Raw genomic sequence first — 20,053 nt, 5'->3', positions numbered from 1 at the left:
GCAAATGAACTGCAACTTGTGAGCAGCAAGTTAGAATATACTGGAAAGTTAAAATAATGTTTGATACAGAAGGGATTATTGAACAAAGGATTTTTAAGTTTTATCTCCTCACAAAGCCAAAGAAGATAATTTGTTTGACTAACTTAGTTGAATCTCATTCTAGATTTCAATTCCCTGACCAGGACACAGAGGTGTCAGGACATCTCAGTAAAATCATTGGGACAGATGCACAGATTAAGTGCATTTCTCTAACAATCACCATGTACAGAGAATACAGCTAACAGCTTTGAAAAGTCTGAACCCACATCCTTGTTGCAAAAATATAAGCAGCTGGAAGTAAGGCTACCAGCTTGGTTCTAACCACACTGCACCATCTAAGTCAGAGTATAAGACTCAGATCTCATCTTTTTGTTTCTCATGGAGAAGCTGTAACAGCTGCATTTCCTGTCATGGGGTGTAAATACTAAACCCTATTACAGGACAGGAACTGAGGTTACATCACCTAGACCAGACCCCTAGCTTCTATTTTAAACTAAGAACAATAGAAGGTATTTTTGCCCACTATTTACAAAGTCTTCAGTATTTTCACAAGCAGTGAAACCAAACACTATAGGAAATGTTGAAAATACTTGCCTTCATCAGTATTCAAGACAGGAGAGGATCTGTGATTTGCTGATAAGTGCAGCAACAGCAAAATAACAGCAAAATATTTAACAGTTGTCTAAAAGCTGATGACAGCAATCACTCAGCTTTCTCAGTATTCTCTCCCCTCTCCCCAGATTTGACAACTGTTTCCATCCGCCTAAGTATAAAATATTTAATAAGATAAACACCCTGCAGACCAACAGTGACATTTATTACACAAGCTCACCTCAAAACTCCTTCTCCACCAGCACTCTATATCCAATTCAAGTCTATCACTTTCAGTGGTCCTGATAGGTCCAGATTCCCAACCCCAGTTTTGGAAAGGTAATTTTAAAACTTATATTCCATTACCTCTATTTCCACAGGAATGTTATCTGAGAAATTCCTTAAATGCAGGAAAATGCTATACAAATACAGGTGCTGATAAAGACATAGAGTCTTTTGTCACCCTATAAAAAGTACAGTTACACCCATAATGCTGAATGGAGTATTTCTGAAGTCAAGCAACAGTTCTGTATGGGAATTATGTAACTATCCATTCCTCTAAAGTGTTCAAATGAAAACTAAAACCCACAATAAATGATATTTTAAATGGGCTTCCTTTAAGAAGTTTAAAGGACTAGCAAAGGTCATACATAAATTCAAACAAAGACAACAAGGAAGAAAGAGGAAGCTTGTAAGGAAACAATATTAATTTCATTGCATACATTTTTTCCAAATGCATAATTTATTTTTAAATTCATAACTTACAATTATCTTCCACATCCTTTTTGCTATCCTCCTCTGCAGGAAACACTTGGTTGATAGCAGCCTGGAAAGTCTGTTAGATAAGAAACATTAACATTGTCAGAATTCCATTAAATAGAAATATAGTTCAAAGACATCTCATGCAATCATACAAGTGAGTGCACTGTAATTGTGCATGATTTCAAATGAAGGCACCAGCTTTATACGTCAGAATTGGAAATTTTACTGAGTTACTAGATGCAGACAAAAAGTGCTGCATTTATATTACTACACTACATTATAAAAATGAATTCACTGTAATATATATTTTAGTGCAATAATATTTTATTCTCAGGTGAAAAATTGCACATTATACTGTGCAATAAAAAAAATAAGACTAAAAAAGTAATGCAAAGGTAACAGCATTATAAATGACACAATTTCCTCAGTTTTGCAAGGAAGAAAATATAAAATGCAAATCATTAGGTCAGTCAAAGGACTGTGATGTCATTATGATAGGCTGTTTTAAAATATTCCCACTTAAAATATTAATGTTTAATACATAACAACCTCTGTATCACCAAATACTGTAGCTTTGGTTATTATTTTTTGGGTTTTTTTCTTCAATAAATCAATACTAAAGTAAAACAAGACTTTCCTTCAGCCCTTGTATTCCAGTTATACAAAACGACCATTTATCAAGTGTTCACATCCAACTGGAAAAATTCATAACAAAAGCATCTTTGTTTCTTTTTTCATCTCCAGAAATCATAATTTATATTGCTGTAAAAAGGAAGGAAAAACATCCAAGCAAGCATGCATTACAGCATCTGCACAAAAATACCTATTGTACAAAGGAGATTTTTAATTATATTTTTTTTGTTTCCTGTAGTAACAGCTTGTTTGAGCTAGTGATGAATGAACAAAACCCCTGTTGTACCAATTAAACACGACAGCCACCATGCCACTGCAGGCACGAGCTTCTTTTCCCCATGGAAATGGAGACAAGAAGTCTGGTCTAATATTTGAAAAGGCAACCAACTGAATCTAAAGCATGAACTTAATAAACAAAGATGTTTGCTTGTTTAACATTGTACTCAGCAAGGTAGTCCCATGAGAAACATCTCACAGGGAAATTCAGGAGAAAGACAGCAACTTGTTTCATATTTGCTTGAGCACAACAGTATGAGAGGTCCTGGGGCTTACACCATCATTAACAGCCACAAATTCCAATTCTTTGAAGTGGGAAGAGTTAAAAATGTCTCAGAGCAGAACTAATTGCTGCCAGACAAAAAGCATTAAATGCACAATATCCCTTCCCTACCAAGTTATCATAAAGTATGCAATATGTAGCCATGATAAAATATATTTTGTCATCCCCTTATCAGGATCTAATGCAAAAAAATATGTACAAGATGTTTTCCTAAGGGAAACAGAGCTGCTCGATGACACTGGAACATCTGAACATCCATCACACCAACTTCCTCCAAAATATTCTTTATCAGAGTTTGTGAGGGCCATGGAAGCCTTCAATGTCTTTACCTACCTCAGAAAGATGCCTGCTGCTATTCAGAGTTTTAGCAGGGCAGAGATTCACCACACCCTTTCCTCCCTCTCACAGTATTACCGTAACTACATATTATCATCATAATTTTCTCTACAAGTTTGTCAACAGTGAAGGTAAATCTTGTTTGGTAAAGATGTATTGGAACACAACACTTCCTTACATGATCAGTTCCCTGTGCATGAAACAGAGGGGAAGTTTAAAAATAATATGACCAGCTTCACAAAAATGTAACTTCACTTCTTGTTCTTGTCTGCTGATGTGTAAACCCATTAACTGCTAACAAAGACAGGAGAGAATGAACACAATTCCCAGCTATTCTGTGAGACTCTTCATAAATTTCTGGAGCTAAAGATAGCCATGCTAGAACTATCCCAGAAGAGGAACAGCTTTTTCAATGTCCTCGCCACTAAGCCTTCTGAGTCAAGATAAATTTAAAGGAAAAAAAACCAACCAACCAAACAAACAAAAATATAATTCAGAGAATTCATGCTGTCTTACCTCCTATCTGAAAGTTAATTTTTTTCTGCTGGGCTTTTTTAGATAAGAACATAGGTATAGTTTTAACTATGTAAAAAGAAATTCACTGCTGTACATCACCTTTGGAATACTTTATGTAAAGTAAGGTACTTGTCATGTAGATAAGTATGATAGCTAGATGTGCACAGCTCTAAGTATTAAAATCTAGTATTTTTAACAGAAAATAAGCTAATAATCTAATTTAAAAATAAGAAAATATCCAAAGAAATTATTTACTATATTGTCCCATTTTCAAATTTTTAAACAATTATTTTAAGGAAAAAACCCTTCAGATACTTGAGGGAAGACTTTTGCATTAATCATAACTTAGCACAAGTTTGTTCTAAGGGAGTGGAGAGTGTAATAATCTTATGAGGAAATAAAATGGTCTTAGGAAGCAAAACAAGGTTTAGGGCATTCTGAAGGGTTTTTTTTTTTTTGTTGTTGTCTTTGTAATGAAGCAACCCTTGAAATCAAATGGCAATCTTAACTATTCTCCCAGAAACTAGATGAGTGAAAAAAGATATCTTTCCATTCAAGCAGGATCTTCTTTCTACCATGTAATCCAATACGTGTAACCATGCCTTCCTTTATACCTTCCAGATACAGACAGGAGACATCCCTACTCTCAGCTGTAATTCACAAACCAACCTACAGCAGTACAAACCATATGTAAGACACACAGGAGCATGTCTCACTCATGCAAGCAAGTTGGTGCTCACTGTTAAAAAAAAAAAAGAAAAAAACAAACAAAACCACCTTAGCTTGAAGCACTGAACTTTGAACATTCTGATCCTTACTTCCAAAGTACATTTATTCCTTTATACTTAGCTGGGAAAAATACCTTTCTGGTTGTTCACAGCACACCAGAGCAGGTGGCCCATAAAGCCTTCCATGACCCTTCTGAAGTGGCACAGAGCCATAAGGTGTCTCTCAGTCGATGGCAGGAGGGGTGTCAGCGAGTGCTTGCAGCATCTCACACCTTCCCAGGGACTGCCAGAAACTCATGACTGCTGATGCTCTAGGAAGTGCCTGCCCCCTACTCCTCAGTGCCCCATGGTGCCCAGAATAGCATCTCAAGGTGCAAGCCCTTCCAGTACATCTCTTCCTAATCACTTTACTTACATTTGCTACCTCCAAGAAAATAGTAAATTCTCCATTTAGCAATTTCACTGTCATCTGCCTTCTCCTTGTTTCAGCCTCAAAGAACAAAAAGATATATGCAACAGGATCCAAGATTACAAATCCCAGTAGATTCAGAAAAGAACACTTTAAGGAGAAATGAAAGCACAATACTAGTTGAGTTTAACAGCTGATTCCCTCTCCACCTGCCTCCTTCCTTGTACCACCAGCATGTGACTGCTGGTGGGTCATGGGCCAGGATTCCAGCTCTGGTACAACCAATCCAGTTTGGAGCCCGTTCTCAGGCCAGGACTCCAGCTCTAGGTGGGACCATGCTTATTAGCAAAGCACTCTCCAGTTTCTCTGGCTTTTTTTCCGTGGTATTTATTTTCCAGTCCTGGCATTTATAAACCTTACAAGGCAATGATCTACTTTTTGGGAAGAGGTTCCCATCACGTAACACACGCATCCTCTGTTCCAGTAAAGCGCTCCTGCGGCTCGCTGTGCTGCTCTTCGTGCAGGGCAGCCTGGGTGACTCAGATCCCCACCTCCCTTAGACACACAGTTCTGCACAGAACTGTCAACACTTGGGGATGGGCTGTGGTGCCCAAAACCACTGCTGCTGGGGTTTAAGTGAATTGGTGTGTTGGACCTTCACAGAGTCTGGACTGGGTAACTTGGTTTCATAATGTGAAACAACCTGCCACCACAATGGCCTCAGCTCCTCTGCCCCCCTTCCACTGCTTTCTGCCATCCTGAAAACTTTCCACTTCTTCCAGTTGGATCTGTTCTCTGACCTCGTTTGGGGTGTCACGCACAGCTCGGCAGGCAGAGCTGGGAGGGTGCCACTCTGCAGTGCCAGAGCTGGCCACGGATGGGGACGGGAGGGAGGGGTTTAAGACATGGTGAAACAGCTGCCTTGCAGCATATACTGCAGTTATTGGCAACAGTGTCATAAAAGGCAATAATCAAACACATGCATACACATTTCCTTTTCAGACTGTGACCTCTGGTAGGCTACCAGTGCCAACAGAGAATACATATGACATGGTAATGACCCAGATTAAAAAATAATAATAAGTTACACTGCTGGGGTATGTTTACAAGATCAGGTTACTCCTCTCCTCCCTGTAATTATCATGGGCAACTCCAGAGCTGCTGGATCATGCATTCTTGCTGAAGAGCACTTCTGAACTACCATTTTAAGAAAACAAAGTGATAATGAGTATTAATGCTGACTACTTCAAATGAGTGTTCTAAGTGCACAAGGACAGAGTCGTCTTAAAAAGTCAAAAAGCAATGAGAAATGTTTCTCTAAAAAGAAATCAATGACACCTTGAAAAGAATAAGAAGGTAACCAAGAAAACTTTTTAGTCCACCTTTATTAATATATGGTTAAGTAATTAAGTTTGATAGTTTAAAATATAGGACCATAATCTCTATTTAGACTGTGAAGAGTTTGTTCCCTTAGATGAAGGAACATTAGGCTCTTAATTGATCTGCTTAATTCAAAACAGCCAGCAGCAGAATAACAAACTCCCTAGACAAAAGAGATATTTTTGTTGTTGAGAAAACCATGAAACAAACTATTTGTATTTTAGGATCATTTTTTGTTGTTTTTGTTAAATTATTTATGGTCCCTGAAAGGAGCACATGTTAGAAATAAATAATGACTCAGAAATATCATTATTATATTTTCTGTTTCAGTGTAAAGGCTTTTGCTCCTCATGGTATCAGGACCATTGGGGAAATAAACAGAAACAGTGCAGGGGGTGAAATTTATTTAAGTCAATTTAATATTAGACATAGATTTGGAATATTTAATATCCTTGTCTGAATAATCTTGCTCCTCCTCAAACTGACAAATGAATACTACTGCTACTACTAAACCTATACACTTTATCTCTCTCACTCAGAAATCAGTTGTTACACTTAACTTTGTATTTCTAAGGAAGGCAAAATCAACTTCCTCTCCAAGATGCACAAAAAAGAAAGCCTATAAACATTCCCCCAAAAGGAAGGACTGCTGCATAACCTTTTGACCTGTGACAAGGCATTCTCTCCTGCTGCTGACATTAAAAAAAGACAACAAAACACATTGTTGTCTTTTTCACATCCCTGAATATAAGAAAACCAAAACTATTAGAAAGGGCACAAAAATTACATTCAAAAAGACTGAAACCACAACTTTTAAGGGAGTGCTAATCTCATTCTAGCTAATACAACCCAGGAATCTGACCATTTGAATTAGGATAATTGATAGCTTCAAGGTGCTTCCTGTAAAAACTGACATTTAGTTACGACATACTGAGTCTGAAAGATGTCATGATAAATCAAGCCATTGGAACACACTAATTAGGATTAATTAGGTCTTCATTTTGAAAGTTACATTTATTTTGACTTTAATTTATGTAGCAATTCCACAGGACCTTTTTTTGACATATATTACTTCTCAAGGTACTTGAGTTAAGAGGATTCATCTCTCAGTCTTCATCAGTCTAATGGTGTCTAATCTTAGCCAGGACCCAGCACATCCCTGTAGGACCCTTCCCTTGCATGTAAGGAAAAAGAGAGAAGCTAATCTTAACAGCAGGCTCTTCATCAGTGTCTAATTAAGAAAAATAAATCATACAGTACTGAATCAAATGGCTACAGAGACGCAAACTTCCTCTATTTCATGAGCACATACTCAATGCACATGCAGATAATTGACGAAGTACACACTTCTCGTCAGTGTGAGGGGTCCATTGCAATACAAGCCAAAGCTGAACAAAGATCCTTAGCCAAATTTAGAACAGAAAGCTGATTTTCCAGGCCTTCCGGCTGCGTGCAGTTGAAGATAGTGGCAAAGACCTGGCCTACAGGTAAGGTGGTTTCTTTGTATGTTTTTTCTCTGTTCCTTTGTTTGTGACACACTTACCTTGCCTTTCTGATTCAAAGGTTCAATAGTTAAGTTGTCAGGGCCAATGTCCACAATCATCCCCATCTGAAACCCATCAGTTGGGTGTGGAGCCCAAACGGGCTTCCCATCTTCCATTGTGGGATCTATCCAGTATTTCCTGTAAGAAAAAATAAAACTAAAATTAATCAAAACACTTTGTGTATAAATTGAATAAACCAACAGGATTTATGAGACAGACTTTAGTTTATTATGTTTATTTCTATTGTTCAGTATGAAAGGAGACAACTGCTGCAGATTGGAGCCAGCCTTTCTCCAACTCGCAATGTGTCACCTACAGAGGACACCCATTGGACTACAGCATGGAGAAGATTGAAGACCAGAATCATTTTTCATAGGATACACACACTGGCCCCTGAAGCTCTTTATCCAGCTTCCCCAACTTGTAAACCAAGAAGAGAGTCTGTCTCATGATCAAAGTAGAAGTGTATGATAGATTCAAAGCCAAGACTATACTAGGAGTGTGTGTATATACACATATATGGATTCACATGTAAACACACACACATATATATGTATGTGCATGCAGTGGGTCATATAACTAATGACTACTTGTCTGTATTTGAGCTGGTGTACAAATATTTGTATTTTTACAACATCACACATTGCGACCTATGAGCAGAAATCCGGTCTCTTGGCATTTGATACAAATGAATATGTTCACTCTTTTTGTGTGGCTGAACATATGGCTTTCAAATAATCCACAAATATATTTGGTCTCAATTGATTTATCACCCTGTAAGTCTTTTAGGGCTGACCCTCCTATAACATTACAGGTCTTCCTCTTAAGGAACCTTATTTTCTGTTAAAAATGATGTGAAAATTGTTTAAAAAATATTTTTGATCTGCAAGTGAAAAAGACGCAAAGGCCAAGATATTCAAACCTTATGCTCCTCAAGTTATACAGCTAAATAAGCTCCCAATTAAAAGGGAGTGCTTGATTGCATGCAATACTCATTGAGCTCAGCAGGAAAATTGCCAAGGTTGGCACACTCTGAATGGCTAATGGTGCCATTTTAAATATGCTGAATTGGTCCCTTTTTTGGTGTTTGGTTGTTTTTGGATTTTTTTTGCTGGCTTGGTTTTGGTTTCTTTTAAACCTACTTTATAGTCCTTACCCTAACAGGAATAGAGTCCACTCAGCTTAAAAGGCTCACTTCTCCTTGCTGTTCCTTACTCCCCTCCAAAACTCTTTCACATACTAAACTGACATGTTTTAGTGATTCCAAAATTTGTAAAAAGTAATCTCATACCACCACGGTGTAACTTGCCTCTCTCAGCTTGAAAGAAATGAGTGTGCCAAGCAGCAAAGAAAACACTGGCAACAAACTCCAGAAGTCTAGGGAAAGCCCAGGAAAGTGTCCCACATTTTTCTTTTCCCATATCTGAAGGAAAAAGAAGATCCGAAATTTCTCACAAACAATGAAGGCTACTGATTCCTTTGTCATGAGCAGCAGCAAGGAAAAAGACTGATTGGCCCACCAGAAAGCTGTACAACTATGAGCAGAAAAGGACATCTTTGCCCCTCAGAGAATCTGTCAGCTTATGCCGCACATAACCTGCTTTTTACTGCCTTCAAGGACAGGTTAGAAAAGTTTCAAGGGAAGGAAAAGACTGGCTGTGATCTCTTTGAGAATGCTGCTGGTCTTAGTTAACAGCAAGCTGTCTTATTCCTTGGCAACTTTAATGTGAAATATTGATGAAAACTTGTGATTTACTATTCTCCCATGAACAGAACATAGTAACTTCTTTTAACTACACACAGAAAGTTATGTTCTAAAACCTCCAGTATCACATTTACTTCTGTTTACTTCCACCCTTTTGCCACAACCCATGAAAGCTACAAAACAGCATCTTCATCATGTGGTGCCATCACTATACGATAAATCCTGTAAACAACATCTGTATTCACTCACAACTGGCTGTTGGCCATTTTTCTTTATTTTATGATACGGAAAAAGAAATTTTTTTTCCAGCCAGACCTGACCTCTAGATCCAACTGCCATCATGGGCATAGTTGCTAAACAGCTGAGTTTATTTCTGGATATAACCAAGCCTTCATTTCTTCACAAACCTATCATTTGCTTTTAAAATACTAGTTCAAAATAGTAGTTAAACCATATGTCACACAACCACTAAAAACAAGGCTGTCTTTTACACTCCAAGTAGCATGGTCAGGGCTCTGGACATAACCATGTTTCATGAGAAACAAACCCTAAAATTACTGCCAAAACTTCAGCAAAATTAGGAATCCAACCTCCCCAGTTCACATACAGATGCTTCTGTTTTGTTCACTGACAGGGCTTTTTGCATTCTTACATATTCTTAAGGCAACTTCATTTTTCATTAATAAATTATGACAGAGGAGTGTCACAAGCTGAAAAAAATCTTCTTGAAGGACAGAGCAGTGATTGCATTCAGCCACCACCAGGAAATGCAAGTTTAAGAAATGTACCTGAGGCTTTGCAAGCATCTAAGACACCATTGGATAAAAGAATCTAAATACAAGTGAGTCAGTCATTAATGGGACAATTAATTTTAATAAATACAGTCTTCTGGCTGAGTAGTGACATAAAACCAGTTGTAACATTTTGGGTTTAGCACCACTTCATCTCTGTCAGCTGGGACTCTGGCAGGGAGCACACTGAAAGTGGGTATCAAAACCTACCATTACCTGCTCTATGATTTACACCCCCATCTGATGCATTGTGCCATTGCCTTGAGACAGGTGCAGGAAGCCTACTCCTGAACAGGCTCTTGAATAGCCAGTTTACGGACCAGTATTTTACAGGGAACAGAAACTATCAGTGGGAACAAACTTTTTTCCCGATATGCATCCATATAAATCCAATCTATAAGCAGTCCATCACACTGCCAAAAGAGCACACCATTTCTGAAAACAATGAAATCAAAGAGACTCATGCCCAGGCTAAAAGCGCTAAGGCAACAAATTTGATAACAACACCACGAAACACAAGGAGTAACCTGGACAATGCTTCCAAAAAAGGAGACAAAATAAGTTATCATCCGCATTTGTATTTGTATATATGCACTCAACATACATTAATTGATTTTAAGTTGCTGGATCACTTTATTCTCCACTATTAAGACATCTCCAAAATGAAGAAGAGAATTTGCAAAGGTTATGCTTAGAAGTGGGAAGCCAGCTGCCCTTTTCTCTTTCTACGTAGAAAGACCTTGGGAGTATTGGAGTTTTTCTCTCTGTTGAGCACAAGAGGGATAGTAATAAAATAAGCCTTTGCCTGAAGCTGGTAAACTTAATAGCACTTCCTTCAAATGTCAGATTTTATTTCTTCATAATTGGTATGCAGTAATAGACCTTTTCTTAATTATCAATAAGAGTACTTAACACATTCAGCCCTGGCTAAACACTAGAACTAGTGTTCAAACAACTTGCAAGACAAATCACCGCCCAGATTCTGAGAAAAACACCCACCAATATTTCTGTAACATTTTTTTTGCAGTATTATTCCCCCTTTTGGAGAATGTTTAATGACATTTTTTTCTCAAAAAAATTATCTACATAACACATTGTGTATGGGAAACAACTAAGAATTACTCAGTTGAAAGTTAACACACTATCCTCCTCCCACTTATGTTTACCTAAGTAGTATTGATTTTAAAAGAATGTAATACAACTACATTTGGGTGTTATAGACTGTTTAAAAGGAGTTCAAATGCTACCATCTGGTAAAGAATTCTACAAAGGCAAAATATACTAATGCAATTCTAAACCTATTGCCAGAGCCCAGAGGCAGGCATTTGCATGATCTGATCCTATTTACAATCCTATGAACAGTCTGCTATACCAAAGCACTGTACTGATTGCTCAATTAACTAATTAAAACAAATGAAACATTAGACTTCATTAAACAACCAATAGTAACTCACTAAAATGGCTAAGTCCAAGGAAAATAAACTAATTAGAATAGATATAGTAGTAAATTATCATTGTAAAACACTGGTTTTTTATACTTAAACAACCTTGCACTCGTGTGTTTAAGAGCGGCCCAAAAGTCTGCTGATTACAGCAGGCACATGAGACTGCTCTGGGAAAGGTGCTGTAAACATACAGAAGAGACTAGACAGAGAAAAGCATTCATTCATAGTGATACCTTACTGTCAGGCAAATTACTTTTGCAACCCTATTTTACTGCTCAACTGAAACTTTTCCAAATCAAAGCTCAGACAGCATGCAGCATTCTACTGCAGGTGACACAGTATTTCAAATTAACTGCAGCTATAGTAGAGATTTATTTTTATTTGAGCTAATTACAATACAGTTATAGCTCCATTGTTTAACTGAGTATTAAACCATTACAATTTTTATTCTTTACTTTTCCAATTAACTACAAAACTCCGCTCTAACACATTCAAGTTTATCTGTGTCACACTGCAGCTTTTTCATACCTAAAATAACATCAGCAAAGTAACTCTGTGAAGCAGGCACTGCTGCCAAACTGGAAAAGAAGAATATAGCAATATATGCATAGAATATATGCAATATAGCCAGCCCAGAAGTACCTTCAAAACCAACTTGCTTTGAAAATCTTAACCCCAACTTGTTAATTGTCACTACCTTTTGTAGATGTATGCAAGTAAAACAAAGAGTAATCATTCCACATCTGAGAATTACTAGATAAAAATTTATTTTAAAGCTACCTGCTCTGACTGCTTGAGACAACATGAGCACAACAGCTGACAAAATTATTCTCATGGCATGCTCATTTTCTTCCTTGTGTATTTGCATATATCAGCATGTTTTCAATACTGAGCAACCAGAAACTGATTTCTGTAGTATTTCCAGATGAACCACTCTTTTGTATTTGTATTCACTTGCATTTAGCATTCACATAGGAAATGCCTTCTCTGCTGTTGCGTTTACTATTCAATAAAAAAAGACAAGACAGCCCCTCATGCTTTAAGCAAAGGAGAAATCTTATTTTCTCTACATCAAACATGACAATTCCCATCAGTAACGCACAACTCCAATACTCCATATAATTTCTGAAAACACCTTTGCCTGGAACATCCATGGTTCTGGAAGAACAAATTTTAAGGAGCAGAAGAAGGGGTGTGGTAGGGTCAGGATTAGCCAAAGACCTGTACAGCTTCCTCTAAACCAACTCACCTTCCTGTGTGTTAACTGCTGCTTGAGCCACTTCACCCCAGCTGCCCTCCTGGCCTTGCTCCCTGCTCTGCCTCCTCCCCTCCTGACCACCTTGAGAAGTACTGATGCAGGGCAGGAGATGGTCTGAGTGAGAACATGTACTTTGAAAAAAAAATACTACTTTATCTGCAAATATTTAAATGGCTATTGCATCAAAATAAGCTGTTAAAAAGAAGGAATTCAATTAATGGTAGGAAATTTCCCCCACAGCAACTGAATTTCATGTATGTTACCATCCTGAAAATGAGGTGATATTGGCTTTGCCCAAGAACCCTCAGTTTTGAAATATATGTGTTTTATGCTTTTTCAAATGCATCATATTGAATCAATCAGCACTTCTGGATGTCTGTGCACCTTTAATATAACAAAAATGTATCCCATTAAAAAAACACCTATTGTAGGAAGTCTATCCAAAATAATTTGTACCTCAACTAAACAGATTTCTGTAAGGCCAAGTGTCTTTCAGGTGTTGTTTACTAAGTGCAAAATTCTCAGTATTGCTCAAGAAATAAAAATAAACCTCACATAGACAAGGAAATCTGCCATTGGAGATTACAGTGAAGCTTCAAAAAATCCAGAGGAAGGAGAGTTTAGGCAATTTTAACAGACATACCAACTCTGCAGATGCGGCAGAGGAAATGAGTCCGTACACAATAAAGGAGCACTTGTGGCACATCAGCAGAGAACAAACAGCAAACATTCTCAAGAACTGTACCATGTGAGAAAATGACAAGGAGTGTGGAAGATGGAAGGTCAAATGAGACTTAGCAAAGGAAGACAGCAAATTATATGGCACATTAACTAGCAAATATTTGTCCAATTCAACTGCTATTATACAAGACCAAGATGAATTTTGTACAGCTTGTAAGCTTGTAAAATTCTAACCACAGAGGTTGTGGTCTCTTAACTATGACACTGAGAAATTAAAACTCAATTTGTATTAGAATCAGTAAGATTTGATTATTTCCTCTGTGATTCCTGCTCTTCTGCCAGCTTTTTAAAATATACTCTCTCAAGAATGTTATTCTTATTTTAGTTCCTACAAAGAAAATAGAGAGTTCTTTGTCCCAATTCTTGTTCATTAAAATAACCTGAGTGAAGCTTCCTGACAAACCAAGAATTAAGTATGCCAAGGGGATCTGCATAAGCATTTTCAACCAACAGCAATGCCTACTCCAGTAATAGCAACAAGCAGAAAGAGGAAAAGTAGCAAAACACAAAAAACAGTGTCAAATTTGAGCAGCAAAGTTAAAATTAAAGAAAAACCTCCTCAGTTATTGTCTGGACACCACTTCAGAAGCATTACAAAAGAGAAATGACAAATTAAAAAATCAGAATTAACAAGACTATAAAACCACTTTTGATAGAGGTTGTTCAACTCAACACTTTCAGGCTTTACAAGTCAGCCCTAGTGAAACCAGCAGGCAGCAAAAGTGGAAGATAAGACATACCAAGGCAGAAATCACCAAACACACAAAGACATCAAAGCAAAATCAAAAGTATCTTAAGCCATCTCATAATATATAAAGAACCCATAGGATGCACTCCTGCAGATCTAGCTGGAGTAGTTCAAGCAGACAAGGTGAACTCTGGAATTAACTATCTCCATGGCAGTAGTCATGCTGTGTCACCACTGGTAGCAGTGCTAAGCATATGGCTTAAATCATATTCCATAAGCAGCCTCAACAAGGTCAAGTAACTTCAAACCCCTTCAGCTAGCACTTTAAGAATGTATTTGTTTATATCCTCATGTGACACTTTTTCCAAGTGTAAACATGAGAAAGAGCAAATACTTCTTGAAGGTTGAGGATGACTCTCTCTAAGCTAATGAACTCTAAATTCTCCTCCGGTTATGTCATTTTTCAGCCTTCCCCACCCATTCATCTCCTACATCTCATACTCTCCTACTGTCAAATTAGAGTGCCCTGTTTCCCCACCCAGCATGTGCTCCTGCCAAGCTATTGCTCATCTTCAGGTGACCTAATACAAGAACTGATATGTTTATTCTCTTTTAAGCCTATACACCCAACAGTCTCTCTTTGAGCTTCACATACAAGACAAAACAAAAGCAACCAACTAGCCTAAGTCTACCAAATACTCAGGACCTCACCTCCAGCACACAAAGTAGAAAATCTAATTATGCAAATGAAAAGAAAAAAAAAAACCACTAAGAAAGTCCCTAATTTGATTCCCAAATACTTCAAAGGAAATGGATCACTTACCATAAATATTGGTTATTTATCATATAAATAGCAATACGTGTCACTGGCTTGCATAATCTGAACCACAGAAGCTGACCGTTATGATAAGCAATCAGACACCAGAATTTTAATCCTCTGTAGACCACCATCAATGGTGGCTAAAGCACATCTTGGTGCAGCCAGCAGGGCCTTGTAGCAGTTAAAGCAAGCATATATTGCATTTTATACCAGCTTTTGTCCAGCTGATTCAAAAAGAGGCTGAGGTAGACTGAATCCCAGTAATTTATTCTAACTCATATGAACACAGATAAACCCAAAAAAGTTCATACCCTCCATACAAAATAATCAGAAGAATATTCCTAACCACCAATTTAAGCGGGGAAAATCCAAGCCAAACAGAAAAAAATATACCACAAAACAAATCCCGCTTTTGAGTGCTTTTGAATTTCTGTTAATTCACCAGCAATTCAAGAACTCTGCAAAACTTAAATATTTTTTCAGAAAAATACTTGAAGTAGAAAGCCTACACTACCTAGTGACAATACCATCTATTCTGTACTTTTAGATGAGTGATGCTAAGCCCTTGACATTCAAGCAGCCCTACAATTCTAGCAGAGAAAGTCAAGAGCTGAGTCATAAGCCAGAGCCTATCAGTAACTTGGTTCTCCACGGCTGCCTCCATGAATAATTCAGAAATACCCCAGGGGCTTCTGAGGGTGACCAACACACCTCTGACCTCTTCTCTGAACCCATGTCTTGTCAAGTTTTGAACTTCAGCTATATAACCCTCTTGCTGCAGAATAATTAAGTGAAACTAGGTAAATACAGAAATAAGCAACCAACTAACCTGCATTGAATTTTATCAGTTTGATAAATACATATGCACAAATAACTGAACAGAGACCAGACATTTGTCTGATAAGTTTTTTTAAAGAACAACTATAAAAAACATTGTCAAACTCCTGGTACATATCAATGTAAATGGGACTGATATTTTAGAAAACTAAGAATACATACTCAGCCAGGAGCCAAGTCAAGTCAAATAAACTAAGCACTTCAGATGGCAGCATCAAAGGCTGCTAGAGGATGTGCAGGAAACCTCAGATGCTTGACCTCAAACCAATATAAAGAGCCTGGGCAGGGAAAAAATATATTTGTACTTTCTGATTTACTACCAGTATAACAAATAGCAAGTAAATTAGATGTTTTCAAATGATACTAACTTTGATTTGGCCACTTTATTAGAGGAAAAAATACTAGAAACTAATGACAATCAGCATCTGCAAATTAAAAGGTATAATCCAGGAACTATTTATTGCCATCCCTCGCTGTACAGAATCCATAACTCTTTCAAAGACAGAATTAGTTCCTAAAAACACTTACATTACCTGTTTCAAACTTCTTTTTCCTCTCTCCATATCAGCTTGCACTTATTACAAAAAGTATGGGTGTAGTTTATAGGCAATGAGCTGAAACACAGACAGTCTGCAATGGACCAGTGAACTCAGGAGAAACTCTCCCTTCAAAAACACACAACTACAAAAGGAAGATTCTTGTCAAAATCTACTCAAACATTGTATACAAATAAATAACTAAATAAATAGAACCTGTTGCCAAGATCACAGGTCTCATTGATAACAGTAATTCTGAGGTGACTGAAAGCTTTCTCTTAATGTAAAAGATCATGAGCATCATTTAAGACAATTTGAAGAGCAATGACAAGAAAGCTACTCCAAGAAGTGACACAGAACATGTTTTGTCAGCAACTCCATTTGTTTCCTTGGAAAGATGAGTATAGTGGGCCCATTACTATGAGACAAAAAACCAGTAATTACAACAAAAGATAAATATCATTTACATTATCTCAATCTCAAAAAAAAATTCTAGAGCATATGATTTAGGAATAAAATACACTTAAAACCCATTAAAAATTATCAAAGGGCTAGAACATCTCTCCTATGAAGAAAGGCTAAGAGAGTTGGGGGTGTTCAGAGTAAAGAGAGGGCTCCAGGAAAGACCTTATTGTGGCCTTTCCATAAATGAAGGAAGCCTATAAGATGGAGAGACACTTTCTATCTTTCTAGTAGCAGGACAAGGGACAACAGTTTTAAACTGAAAAAGGATAGATTTAAACTGGATGTAAAAAAGAAATTCTTTGCAATGAGGTTTGCCTGAAGAAACTGTGAATGCCCCATCCCTGGAAACTTTCAAGGTCAGGTTGAATGGAGCTTTGAACAACCTAGTGAGGACAGAGGGGTAAGACTTAATCTCTTTAGAGGTCCTTTCCAACTCAAACCACTCTTTAACTCTAAAATGACCTTTAATTCTTGTACTGTTCACGAATAGTTTGTATTTTCACAGAAGGCCGAGTACTGTAAAGACTTGGCATCTGACCAGCAACAGACCAGACAAAATCTGCTATTAGCACTGACAGGATCTTGGCAGCAGGGAAAACTGCAGGCCATAACAACTTCCACATTAGCCACATCCTGACCACAGCTCAACTTTCTCATTTTTTGGCAAGACACTGCTCTCTGCCAGGTTTGAGAAAGTTCTAGGCTTCCCTAAACCTTGGTACAGGGTCATGCAGATTATAGACTCTGGACTAATCTTTGCACAGATTTTGCCACAGCCAAAGACAAACAGCTTGTTTTTCTTACTACTGATTCAGTATCTCAAACAGACTGACGCAGCTCCCATAGCTCAAATACTTTTATGAACCATGCATTACAGGAAATCCAGCTCAAGAACATCACACTCACTTCTTGTTCAGAAAATAGTTAAAAGATCAAAGTCCAACTGCATTTCACCAATTGATTTTAATCTCAAATAGCTTACCTGAATGTTACTGCCATCCCCATTACGTATAAAATGTTATTTATTAATTTAACATGCATGCTGCAAGAAAGTGCATCCCTGCTCACAATTCTGTTAGTCAACAATGAGTAAAAATTACCAACCAGCAACACTACAAAAATGGTTATAAATTTTCTGCCGAATTGTTACAAGAAACCAGGCTTAGCCAAATGCATATTTTAGAAAAAGCCTGGGATAGCTTTAAGGTTTTCAATAGCAGATGTTGTCATGCAGGCAACAGAGCAAACACTCTCTCTGCACAGGCAAGAGAAGAGAACCACCCCTGGGGCTGGGAACAGGCACACACAGTCTCAATACATCTGATGTGAAAGTAAACCGAAAACAATTTATGCAGAATCACAGCTCCCAGGACCAGCCCTTAAGCATAGTTACAAATTCTATACAGAAGCTCAAGCAGAGGACAAACCACCACAGTCACATGCTAAGATCAGCCTATTTATTTTGGCAAAGCAAGAAGTGGAGTTAAGGAAAGCTTTTAGTCAGGTTGTAAATTAAGACACAAAATGCAGCTCAGGTGTTTTTAAATTCAAAACTTCCTGAACAATTACAGCTGGGAGAATGAGCACGGTCATGCTGCCACGGCTATTTCTCAATTGAGGTCAGCAGCTCAAAGCATTTATTTGTGGCACTTGAGCCTTCATTTCAGACTATGCAAACTATTTTATACAAAAAAAATTAATCTCCAGAGGCTAGGAAACTCATCTAAGAAATAAAGCCAGGTCACCAAGTCCTGCCCATGTAGTCTTCATTTAATTCAGCTGCAATGGTTTCTATCTATACGTTCAAGAACTGTCAATCCAGTGATAATCTGATGGTTAGACATTTTTAAGGGAGTAGTGGATCTAAGATCAGACAACAGTGAAGCTCTGCTAAATAAAAATACATTGCAATTATCATGGGCACTTATTTCTTTTTCAATTACATGGATATTTAGTTTCAATTTCATTTTCCTCTCTTAACAAATATTCAATAATTTAACATTGGGATGGGATTAGGAGCATATAACAATAATTTTCACCTCAGGAACAAGATGATAAATGAAAACACCTATATTATTTTCAACTCTAAGTAACACACTTCTTTTATTTTGTTGCTTTTTAGTCCTTCCTAAAATATTTTGAATTAAACTGAACACACTGTAAGGCAAACAAAATATTATGCATTCAAAATCAAAGACATCCTAAAGAAGACTTGAATGGTCAATTGAAGATATTCCTGGCTTGATTTTTTTCTTTTTTTCTTTTTTACTAATTGTGAAGATTTTAATGATAACCATTATGTCAATAACAGAAGAATTTCAGAAACAGAGGGCATATTTATTTGCACTTTTTTTTCAAGTCATTATTTTTCCTGACATAAATCTGAATGATAAGTTTTAAACTGAAGGGATAACACCTCTAAACTCAAGGGATAACACCTTTTAAACTCAAGGGATAACACCATCTGTTAGCAAATAACACAATACAATAGGAGTAACTGCATAACAGGGAAACAGCAGCACTGAGGGACCAGTGCCCCTACGCTGCACATCTGGAGGGGTTTTCTAGTTCTAGTTTGTACCACGCATCTCTGGTCTGGTCCCCCTGAATGAATGTGAATTCACAGCTGCAGACTATCAGGTGTTTTTTCTAGGGAGCATCTTCCAGGTTGGTTTCATCCCAATAGGATCCACTTTGGTGCCTGGGCTTGCAGTGCCATAAATGCAGACAACCAGGAGGTTCAGTACAATAGTAAACTCCTAAGATGAACTAAAACACTAATGGAGACACCTCTCTACCCATTCCTTATCCAGCTGCTGATGGTTACCAGCATGAGAAAAGAGTCTTGCTCTAATATAGTGACAAACCAGCTTACGGTACTTTTTCCCTTTTTTATCTGCACTTGGACTTTATTGCCTTTTTTTATCTAGGCTTTATTCTTTAATACCGAGTATGAGTGATCATATAATATCTAGCTACCAATCACACATCATCACTTAACCAGGAAAAACAGCCTTAAACAAAGATAGTTGTTTTAAGTAACATAAACTAAGTTTTTCTTCCTTCTTTCCTTCTCAAGGACAGACTATTGCCACTACAACACAAAAATTTGGCCTTAGACCTCCAATGTTCAATACTTTAAATTTATGCTTCTTAGAGTTCAAACACCAGCGAAGCACAAGTTCAACCCTTTAGAGCTCATATAATTGTAGTGATCTCACCCTCAAAACACAAAGTATGATTAAAATTATCTTTAGTTCCACCTCAGTT

At 37.4% G+C, this 20,053-nt stretch overlaps 1 protein-coding gene across 5 annotated transcripts in view; it reads right to left on the bottom strand.

The window, feature by feature from the left end:
- Positions 1–20,053, bottom strand: part of MYO6 (myosin VI) — a 102,814-nt gene that overhangs the window by 65,835 nt on the left and 16,926 nt on the right. For 3 of the 5 annotated variants that reach the window (XM_038134111.1, XM_038134113.1, XM_038134114.1), the window contains exons 1-2: positions 7,497–7,613; positions 1,396–1,465 (exon numbers count right to left, since the gene is read on the bottom strand). In XM_038134111.1, the coding sequence (XP_037990039.1) occupies positions 1,396–1,465; positions 7,497–7,613 (187 nt within the window). Of the gene's footprint in view, positions 1–1,395; positions 1,466–7,496; positions 7,636–20,053 lie in introns of those variants that run through there. The other 2 variants (XM_038134110.1, XM_038134112.1) reach the window with 2 other exon arrangements.

This window comes from Motacilla alba, chromosome 3, assembly GCF_015832195.1.
Source record: "Motacilla alba alba isolate MOTALB_02 chromosome 3, Motacilla_alba_V1.0_pri, whole genome shotgun sequence".
In the NCBI taxonomy this organism is placed as follows: domain Eukaryota; kingdom Metazoa; phylum Chordata; class Aves; order Passeriformes; family Motacillidae; genus Motacilla; species Motacilla alba.
The sequence above is the reverse complement of the archived record's forward strand: the minus strand, read 5'-3'. Positions and strand labels throughout refer to the sequence as shown.